The sequence below is a fragment of the Salmo salar genome, chromosome 04 (genome assembly GCF_965601325.2).
Source record: "Salmo salar chromosome 04, fSalSal1, whole genome shotgun sequence".
Classification (NCBI taxonomy): Eukaryota; Metazoa; Chordata; class Actinopteri; order Salmoniformes; family Salmonidae; genus Salmo; species Salmo salar.
Genome location: NC_138294.1, coordinates 80,567,598 through 80,579,213, shown reverse-complemented (window position 1 = coordinate 80,579,213; position 11,616 = coordinate 80,567,598). Strand labels below are relative to the sequence as shown.

At 42.6% G+C, this 11,616-nt stretch overlaps 1 protein-coding gene across 1 annotated transcript in view; it reads left to right on the top strand.

The window, feature by feature from the left end:
* The first annotated feature begins 8,989 nt into the window (after positions 1-8,989).
* pdli4 (PDZ and LIM domain protein 4) overlaps positions 8,990-11,616 on the top strand; it is a 38,463-nt gene continuing 35,836 nt past the window's right edge. The window contains 1 exon segment of the mRNA NM_001141910.1: positions 8,990-9,179. Coding sequence (NP_001135382.1) covers positions 9,087-9,179 — 93 coding nt within the window. The 5' untranslated portion in view covers positions 8,990-9,086.

Sequence of the window (11,616 nt, the reverse complement as noted above, 5' to 3'; positions counted from 1 at the left end):
GTATGCTTTGTGGGAAGAACAAAGCTGCGAGAAGGCTGAGCTCAGCATCCAGCATTGCGGTGGCGTGTGTTAACCAGACCCTGTTAGCATAGCAGAGTGTCTATCCGGTCCTCCCTCCCATCACTTACAGGGGTTTAGGTCATGGATGATTGGAAGCATCCGCAAGCATTTTGGCACTTCATGAGAGGGTTGGTGTCATTAAAGTTTGTGTGACCCCTGGAGAGATGCAGCAGTTAAGAAAAAAATCTTATTTTCAATGACAGCCTAGGAACAGGAGCAGAACAACAGATTTTTACCTTGTCAGCTCAGGGATTTGATTTTGCAACCTTTCAGTTACTAGTCCAACGCTCTAACCACTAGGCCACCTGCCACCCTAAACCACTGCACCACTCAGGAGGCTGATTCCTGCATTTTCACAGACCCTGTAACCAAAATACAGGTATCGGGTCTGTATAAATGATTATCTGCTTTTTTGCAGGCAAATTCATTAAGACTTCCATTGTTTAACACCTCCCTAATTTGAAATGCAAACTGCCCCAATGGTTTAGCAACACCAATTCCGATTTGTCAGTTACCCACTGATATGCATAAAAGGGACCTGCCAGGTGTTATTTTAGGGGCTGTTTGAAAGAGGATCATATAAACATAGGCTTATATGTTTTACAGGGAATATACCACATCTTCTGTCTGAAATGGGTATAAGTTGTTTGTGTGTGTGCGCATGCCTGTATGTGCGTGGGTGTAAATGTTTGTGTGTGTGAGTGAGAGAGCTAAGGAGAGAGACAGATAGAGTGTCTGTTTGTGTTTGTGCCTGTGTTTTGTATTCACTGTTGCCTGATCCTCCTGTGAAGGGTACTTACAAACACATTGACACATGACCTTGCTCTTATTCTCATTTGATTAAATGACAAATGAATGAGCCATGTTCAAATCCATTCACACCGGTTTATTGTTCCAGCAACCTTAACAAAGCACTACATTAAACATTCAACTGGAACACCTGATGTCTGTATGGGTGACTGAAAAACAGAGCTGTTTGATTACATATATAGTGATGGATAGCAAGGTAAATCGACTCTACCCTCAGTGAGCAGGGAAGAGCTACAAATAGTTCCTATTCATCATGACCATCACCACAATTCACTGTACTGGTGAGTCCTGGCTGATGAGCATGTTGTATACACTATAAACTTAGGCTAACTAGAGATACTTTGGCCCCGTGGTTGTCTAACGATTACATCTGCTTCTAATCAAGACCTTACCGTGAAATTCGTACTTACAAGCCCTTAACCAACAATGCAGTTCAAGAAATAGAGTTAAGAAAATATTTACTAAATAAACTAAAGTAAAACATTTTTATAAAAAGCAACAATAAAATAACATATACAGGGGGTACCGGTACCGAGTCAATGTGCAGGGGTACAGGTTAGTCGAGGTAATTTGTACATGTAAGTAGGGGTAAAGTGACTATGCATAGATAATAAAAAGTGAGTAGCAGTAGTGTAAAAACAAAGGGGGGGGGTGAATAGTCTGGGTGGCCCTTTCATCGATTAATTGTTCAGCAGTCTTATGGCTTGGGGTAGAAGCTGTTAAGGAGCTTTTTGGACCTAGACTTGGCGCTCCGGTACTGCTTGCCGTGCGGTAGCAGAGAGAACAGTCTATGCCTTGGGTGACAGGAGTCTTTGACAATTGTTTGGGCCTTCCTCTGACAACGCCTAGTATATAGGTCGTGGATGGCAGGAAGCTTGGCCCCAGTGATGTACTGGGCCGTACACACTACCCTCTGTAGCGCCTTACGGTCAGATGCCGAGCAGTTGCCATACCAGGTGGTGATGCAACCAGTCAGGATGCTCTCGATGGTGCAGCTGTATAACATTTTGAGGATCTGGGGACCCATGCCAATTTTTTTCAGTCTACAGAGGGGGAAAGGTGTTGTTCCACTCAGCATTTTTCTAACCACATGAATTAAACTTCATTTCTCTCTTTAGACAGTGGAGCTGCAGTGCCACCATTGTTTCCACTGTGTCAGAATGTCTCATACTGTATGACGAGGCATCTGCAACACTGGTGACATAAATCTCTGAAACAAGCTGTGAGCCACAAATATACTTTATTTATTTTACTGAAAATGTTACCAATTGTACATCTGCAGGCCATACATGTCACGGTTATCATCGGTGAAGGAGGACCAAAATGCAGCAGGACTGCGTTTGTTCATTTATTAAATCAAAATGAACACAAAAACAAACAAGATAACGAACGATCCACAGACAGTCTGACAAGGCACAAGGCTAAACACAGAACAATCTCCCACAAACACACAGACAAACACACCCAACTAATATAGGACTTCCAATCAAAGGCAACACCACACAGCTGCCTTCAATTGGAAGTCCACCCCAATTAACTCTACATAGAAACACACTTACTAGACTACACATAGAAATACATAAACATAGACCATAAACCAAAAACCCGGAAATACTAAATCAAACACCCTTTTACCAAAACACCACCCGGATCACATAAAACAAATACCCTCTGCCACATCCTGACCAAACTACAATAACAATTAACCCTTATACTGGCCAGGATGTGACAATACACAAGGCCTTAAACTGGTGGTGTTGATCAGATACATTTCCACTGTGTTTTAAAGGGAGAATAGGCATCAAAAACATATATTGGTTTCAAATAGAAGGGTTGATGATCAACAGTTCATGCAACACTTGCACTGACACAGATGAAGTCATTCTCCAGACACTGGCATTGTGACAGAGCTGTACAACTCATGCTTGAAAGACAGCTGATTAACCTCAGTGTCTCCTATAGGTGTACTATGGCTCCTTAGTATGTAGGGCACATAGAACATCACTGGTTCGATATGCTCTCATTGACACACACACACACACACACACACACACACACACAGTTGTTCAATACCATTAGATATGTTTAGATATCATTAGAAATCAGTTACATCTGTCAGGCTACTCTGACACAGGTAGGTATGTACCCCTGACTCACTCTGACTCAATAGTGCTCACCAGCATACCCTCAGACACTTCTTCAATTCACATGTCTGTTTTGTACAGACACAGGGCTAGCCTAGCCATGCTGGAATGTCGATGAGGTCATAGACTCACAGACAGAAATCATACTCAGTGAGTCACTGTATAATTTACTGGGTAAATCAGTGAAGAGACAATTCATTGACATTTCCAGTTTTTGAATGCATCTACATTGTAATGTTTTCAATCAATATCAGTTGTTGACATGATAACTTTTCAGTTGTATCTATTGTTCAGTTGCTTTCTCTGGCATAGGTTAAAGTCCACAATGGATTTGGTCTCCATAGTCTAAGTCTTTTCAACTCGCTGGTTGAAAACTGTGTTCTGCCCCTCCCAAAAGATAGAATTTGTAGATAATTGGCCCTCTTTCTGGGACTCACCCACAAACAGGACCAAGCCTGGCCTGTTGAGGAGTGACGGACTCCATCCTAGCTGGAGGGGTGCTCTCATCTTATCTACGAACATAGACAGGGCTCTAACTCCTCTAGCTCCACAATGAAATAGGGTGCAGGCCAGGCAGCAGGCTGTTAGCCAGCCTGCCAGCTTAGTGGAGTCTGCCACTAGCACAGTCAGCGTAGTCAGCTCAGCTTTCCCCACTGAGACCGTGTCTGTGCCTCGATCTAGGTTGGGCAAAATTAAAAATGGCGGTATTCGCTTTAGCAATCTCACTAGTATAAAGACCTCCTCCATTCCTGCCATTATTGAAAGAGATTGTGATACCTCACATCTCAAAATTGGGTTACTTAATGTTAGATCCCTCACTTCCAAGGCAGTTATAGTCAATGAACTAATCACTGATCATAATCTTGATGTGATTGGCCTGACTGAAACATGGCTTAAGCCTGATGAATTTACTGTGTTAAATGAGGCCTCACCCCCTGGTTACACTAGTGACCATACCCCCCGTGCATCCGGCAAAGGCGGAGGTGTTGCTAACATTTACGATAGCAAATTTCAATTTACAAAAAACAAAAACAATGACGTTTTCGTCTTTTGAGCTTCTAGTCATGAAATCTATGCAGCCTACTCACTCACTTTTTATAGCTACTGTTTACAGGCCTCCTGGGCCATATGCAGTGTTCCTCACTGAGTTCCCTGAATTCCTATCGGATCTTGTAGTCATAGCAGATAATATTCAAATTTTTGGTGACTTTAACATTCACATGGAAAAGTCCACAGACCCACTCCAAAAGGCTTTCGGAGCCATCATCGACTCAGTGGGTTTTGTCCAACATGTCTCTGGACCTACTCACTGCCACAGTCATACTCTGGACCTAGTTTTGTCCCATGGAATAAATGTTGTGGATCTTAATGTTTTTCCTCATAATCCTGGATTATCGGACCACCATTTTATTGCGTTTGCAATCGCAACAAATAATCTGCTCAGATCCCAACCAAGGAGCATTAAAAGTCGTGCTATAAATTCTCAGACAACCCAAAGATTCCTTGATGCCCTTCCAGACTCCCTCTGCCTACCCAAGGACGTCAGAGGACAAAAATCAGTTAACCACCTAACCGAGGAACTCAATTTAACCTTGCGCAATACCCTAGATGCAGTTGCACCCCTAAAAATGAAAAACATCTGTCATAAGAAACTAGCTCCCTGGTATACAGAAAATACACGAGCTCTGAAGCAAGCTTCCAGAAAATTGGAACGGAAATGGCGCCACACCAAACTGGAAGTCTTCTGACTAGCTTGCAAAGACAGTACCGTGCAGTATCGAAGAGCCCTCACTGCTGCTCGATCATCCTATTTTTCCAACTTAATTGAGGAAAATAAGAACAATCCGAAATTTCTTTTTGATACTGTCGCAAAGCTAACTAAAAAGCAGCCTTCGCAAATGGAGGATGGCTTTCACTTCAGCAGTAATACATTTATGAACTTCTTTGAGGAAAAGATCATGATCATTAGAAAGCAAATTACGGACTCCTCTTTAAATCTGGCTATTCCTCCAAAGCTCCATTGTCCTGAGTCTACACAACTCTGCCAGGACCTAGGATCAAGGGAGATACTAAAGTGTTTTAGTACTATATCTCTTGACACAATGATGAAAATAATCATGGCCTCCAAACCCTCAAGCTGCATACTGGACCCTATTCCAACTAAACTACTGAAAGAGCTGCTTCCTGTGCTTGGCCCTCCTATGTTGAACATAATAAACGTCTCTCTATCCACCGGATGTGTACCAAGCTCACTAAAAGTGGCAGTAATAAAGCCTCTCTTGAAAAAGCAGAATCTTGACCCAGAAATTATAAAAAACTATCGGCCTATATCGAATCTTCCATTCCTCTCAAAAATGTTAGAAAAAGCTGTTGCACAGCAACTCACTGCCTTCCTGAAGACAAACAATGTATACGAAACGCTTCAGTCTGGTTTTAGACCCCATCATAGCACTGAGACTGCACTTGTGAAGGTGGTAAATGACCTTTTAATGACGTCAGACCGAGGCTCTGCATCTGTCCTCGTGCTCCTAGATCTTAGTGCCACTTTTGATACCATCGATCACCACATTCTTTTGGAGAGATTGGAAACCCAAATTGGTCTACATGGACAAGTTCTGGCCTGGTTTAGATCTTATCTGTCGGAAAGATATCAGTTTGTCTCTGTGAATGGTTTGTCCTCTGACAAATCAATTGTAAATTTCGGTGTTCCTCAAGGTTCCGTTTTAGGACCACTATTGTTTTCACTATATATTTTACCTCTTGGGGATGTCATTCGAAAACATAATGTTAAATTTCACTGCTATGCGGACGACACACAGCTGTACATTTCAATGAAACATGGTGAAACCCCAAAATTGCCCTCGCTAGAAGCCTGTGTTTCAGACATAAAGAAGTGGATGGCTGCAAACTTTCTACTTTTAAACTCGGACAAAACAGAGATGCTTGTTCTAGGTCCCAAGAAACAAAGAGATCTTCTGTTGAATCTGACAATTAATCTGGATGGTTGTACAGTCGTCTCAAATAAAACTGTGAAGGACCTCGGCGTTACTCTGGACCCTGATCTCTCTTTTGACGAACATATCAAGACTGTTTCAAGGACAGCTTTTTTCCATCTACGTAACATTGCAAAAATCTGAAACTTTCTGTCCAAAAATGACGCAGAAAAATTAATCCATGCTTTTGTTACTTCTAGGCTGGACTACTGCAATGCTCTACTTTCCGGCTACCCAGATAAAGCACTAAACAAACTTCAGTTAGTGCTAAATACGGCTGCTAGAATCCTGAGTAGAACCAAAAAAATTGATCATATTACTCCAGTGCTAGCCTCCCTACACTGGCTTCCTGTTAAGGCAAGGGCTGATTTCAAGGTTTTACTGCTAACCTACAAAGCATTACATGGGCTTGCTCCTACCCATCTTTCCGATTTGGTCCTGCCGTACATACCTACACGTACGCTACGGTCACAAGACGCAGGCCTCCTAATTGTCCCTAGAATTTCTAAGCAAACGGCTGGAGGTAGGGCTTTCTCCTATAGAGCTCCATTTTTATGGAATGGTCTGCCTACCAATGTGAGAGACGCAGACTCAGTCTCAACCTTTAAGTCTTTACTGAAGACTTATCTCTTCAGTAGGTCCTATGATTAAGTATAGTCTGGCCCAGGAGTGTGAAGGTGAACGGAAAGGCTGGAGCAACGAACCGCCCTTGCTGTCTCTGCCTTGCCGGTTCCCCTCTTTCCACTGGGATTCTCTGCCTCTAACCCTTTTACAGGGGCTGAGTCACTGGCTTACTGGTGTTCTTCCATGCCGTCCATGGGAGGGGTGCGTCACTTGAGTGGGTTGAGTCACTGACGTGGTCTTCCTGTCTGGGTTGGCGCCCCCCCTTGGGTTGTGCCATGGCGGAGATCGTTGTGGGCTATACTCGGCCTTGTCTTAGGACGGTAAGTTGGTGGTTGGAGACATCCCTCTAGTGGTGTGGGGGCTGTGCTTTGGCAAAATGGGTGGGGTTATATCCTGCCTGTTTGGCCCTGTCCGGGGGTATCATCGGATGGGGCCACAGTGTCTTCTGATCCCTCCTGTCTCAGCCTCCAGTATTTATGCTGCAGTAGTTTATGTGTCGGGGGGATAGGGTCAGTCTGTTACATCTGGAGTATTTCTCTTGTCTTATCCGGTGTCCTGTGTGAATTTAAATATGCTCTCTCTAATTCTCTCTTTCTGTCTTTCTCTCGGAGGACCTGAGCCCTAGGACCATGCCTCAGGACTACCTGGTATGATGACTCCTTGCTGTCCCCATCCACCTGGCCGTGCTGCTGCTCCAGTTTCAACTGTTCTGCCTGTGGCTAAGGAACCCTGACCTGTTCACCGGACGTGCTTGTTGCACCCTCGACAACTACTATGATTATTATTATTTGACCATGCTGGTCATTTATGAACATTTTAACATCTTGACCATGTTCTGTTATAATATCCACCCTGCACAGCCAGAAGAGGACTGGCCACCCCTCATAGCCTGGTTCCTCTCTAGGTTTCTTCCTAGGTTTTTGGCCTTTCTAGGGAGTTTTTCCTAGGGAGTTTTTCCTAGCCACCGTGCTTCTTTCACATGCATTGCTTGCTGTTTGGGGTTTTAGGCTGGGTTTCTGTACAGCACTTTGAGATATCAGCTGATGTACGAAGGGCTATATAAATACATTTGATTTGATTTGATTTAAGTCAGGGTTTCCCAAACTCGGTCTCCCCCCTGCACCCAGCGGGTGCCCCAGGACCGAGTTTGGGAGGCTCTGGTCTAAGTCAGGGATGGGCAACTCCAGTCCTTGGGGCCGGCTTCAGGTATAAGCCGTCGCTTAGGGCTCTCGGACGCTTTTTGTAGGAACTCAGTAGGGCTCTCAAATTGCTATTGAGAGTAAGAGCATTAAAACACACCAGGTGCAATTTCATTGTGCATCAGCAGTTTTTCTCTTGCTATGTCAGTCACTCAATTAGCTGGCATTTAGCCATGAAAATTTTTAGATTGGTAGTTAGTCTAGCCAGCTATCGAAAATAGGCACGCAGGGCATGTGCCCAGGGGCCCTGACCTCCAGGCACGGTCCCTCCATTGATTTTGTTAGTCATTCTCACTCAGATATCATATTAACATGGCATAAGTCATGGAAAAATATGTAGAATTGTAGGAATTTTGCTTTAAAACTGCTATTTTTTTCTCTCTGCCCCATTGAAAAATGTGCAGAATTGTAGGAAATTAACTTTAAAACGTAAATGTTTTCTTCGTTGTCAAGAGTGGGGCCAATAAAATGTTTTCCCTCGAGGTGTGGAGCCCTAACCAAATCTCACTTAGGGCCTCCCTGGCCAGAGGAGTCACACTTTTTCCCCATCCATAGCAAACACGACTGACTAACAAATTGCATTCTAAACTGAAGATCCGGATTAGTTGATTGTTGGAGTTAAGTGTGTTAGTTTGAGCAAAAGTGTGACACCAAGCAGGCTCAAACTGCATTTACACAGGCAGCCAATTCTGATTAATTTTTCTTCAGTAATTGGTCTTTTAACCAATCAGATCATATCTGAAAAAGAGCTGATGTGATTGGTCAAAATTCCAATTAGTGGAACAAGATCAGAATTGGCTGCCTGATTGGCTGCCTGTGTATATGCAGGTGTTTAAAAAAAAAGTTGTCCTACTATACACATGCGCCTACTAATTGGACCCTGGGAACTGAAGTCTAATGTCCCATCTATCCCAATGTTGTACTTTTTTCTTTAGTTAAAAAACTACAACATGTACTTCTAATTTAGATGGTCTGTCATTCTAAACCAATAAAGAGTGGACCGTTTCCATGGAGCCGCGTTTCGTTGCACCCTCCCATTCATATTAAACTGTGTGCGAGGCGGGCAGTCAGGCGGCTTCACACAACAACTCCCCATCACACGTCAGAGGCGGTTTCATTATTTAAAGTTGAATCAAGTAGAGGAGAAAGTTTTTGCGACAGAGACAGTGTTGCCTAGCAGCTCATAGGTGGTGAATCTAGTTGTTTTGCACAGTTTATCGCACAGTTCCTACGGATATAATTTTTCTAAATCAACTATGCCCCAGACCGTGACACTGAAGGGACCCTCACCTTGGGGTTTTCGACTGGTCGGTGGAAGGGACTTTAGTACACCGTTAACTATTTCGAGGGTATGTAATCTAAATGTGTTTTTATTTATTTTCATGTCAAAATATGATTGTTGCGTTGCGTGTAATGAAATTATTTATGTAATTTGTCACCACCCCTTATTGTGAATTGAGATTTTATTTCGACAAAGAATAATGCCAAAATGTATACACAAACGAGGCTGACACATTTCACTGATCGACTGTCCGTCTCAATCCTTCTAAAACCACAGATTTTCAATTGACCATATTCACATCCAAGTGTTTACGTGATTGTGTTGTCAGCATATTCTCCGAGGCTCGCAATGTCCCGCTTCTTGTAGTTCAAGTCAGACGGTAAACTATCCTCCGGCTTGTGCGTCGAAGTTTATTCAAGTGTGGCACTCACCACATTGTGCCGTTGTAGGGCTGCTATTTATTACCCCAAACACCCACACATTCTGTATCTATTAGGTGTTCACTTTCCATGTAGTATACAATTTAACTGGTACGGTCTTCTCGCATGGTAAAGTAGCCAACTGTTGAATGAAGTGTAGTGTGTTACCATGCGGTCATTGTGAAATGCGACCACTGTTGTTAATCTGCTCTGCCAACAGGGAATGGGCGCGTTCGAGTGGATCACTTTTATTGTCATCGCCGTTCTAAGTGTTGCATTATAGTTGTGTGCGACTACGTCGACTGCATGAACTTCACAAAAATCATGTGATCAAAGGTCATGCAATTTTGATAAAGTCGCTGCAGTTGCTTCTCACCAACTGCATCATGCAGCCATCACCTGCATTGTGGGAGGCACTGTTTGTCAACCAATCATTAGGATATTTTTGTATGACCCACGCGAACCGTGGCCAAATACGTTCTGAAACAGGAACCAACTCTGTTCTAAAACTACAGGGGATACAAATGAAAAGCGATAGACTTCTCTAACCAATTAATTGTAAACACGTTGTTTCCAATTTGACTGTTTGACATGGGGTTATAGGAAATATTTCGACATTGATACAACTTTTAGAAACAAAAGCCGCTATGTCAACCTGGACTCAGGAGTAGACGTAACATAGTAAATGTAAATTGAAAACAGTCCAATTGTTATGTTTCGTATGGTATGTATTAATTATGGATGTTCATCCACTACGAATATGTTACAAATTATAATTTCTATGATATGTTGCAAATTGAAAGAATTCCAATTAGTTCTTGCTAAAGTTACCTAGATGGCTAATGTTCGGGGAAGGGTTATCTAACATGCAAAGTAGCGAAAAATTGGTAAGTAGTTGTTAAAATGCTAAACTTGCCAGTGATTGAATCTAAACACGCAATTTTTTGATTGCTAGACGTTTCACATTTTTGCCTTAAGTAACCTGTCTTATGTAACCATGCCTAACATATCATACTCATTTGAGTGTTTCAGATATACATTTACTATGTTACGTCTGAGAGCAGGCTGGCTACGTTGATTCCATGTTGATCTGAGCCTTGCTGTTAGTGTCCACTTTCGGCTGTCACATATAAAGTTCCCCCGATTTCACTTGCATACTTTGGTCTACAGTCGGCATCATTAGGCTTAATGCTTGAATACACCCAACGATAGAAGACTCTAAGGCCCAAAAGCTTATTTTAGCATGGGCAGTGCCCAATGACTGTATATGAATGGACAAAGCCATCGATCACGTGACACCATTCATTCCTATGTGAAGACTATTGCGCATTGAAGCCATATGAAGTGGGTTAAGATCGCATCTCATGGATCCATAAAAAGCAAATTGAGCTACACCTGGATGTGACGTTGCAGGCTAGCGCAGTGCTGCCCCCTCATTAACTCAAGTTGAAGGCTGACCGGGGTATTGCAGACTGCCATTAGCAGTTTGGGGCGGCAGGTAGCCTAGTGGTTAGAGCATTGGGCCAGTAACCAAAAGGTTACTAGATCGAATCCTTGAGGTGAAAAGGTAAAAATCTGTCGTTCTGCCCCTGAACAAGGCTGTTCCTACTGTTCCTAGGCTGTCATTGTAAATAAGAATTTGTTCTTAACTGACTTGCCTAGTTTAAAAAAAAATGCCACTAAATTATTCTCAACTTTTGTGCTTTTTTAAAATTTAAATGTTTTATTTACAGGAAGATTGACCATTTGACCTGTTTTCTGAAAACAATGCCTGCAGTACTGCGGTTGGCCTTGAACTTCCGTGGCAGTCATTCTCCCGTTGAGGACTTTAACCATTTTGAAGTAGTCAACTTGGTGGGAATTCCTATGGGTTAAGGAGTTATTATTATTATTATTATTATTATTATTATTATTATTATTATTATTACTTCTATCTAGGTTGTCAGGAGGGATCAGCAAATTAATTGTATTTGTGAGTAAACATTCCTTAACTGCAGGTGGCAGTAAATCGCCAAGCTTGGCTTTATACCTGTTCAAACCACGCACTCCAGGTGGCAGTATGCACCCTTTTTACTTTGTTTACCA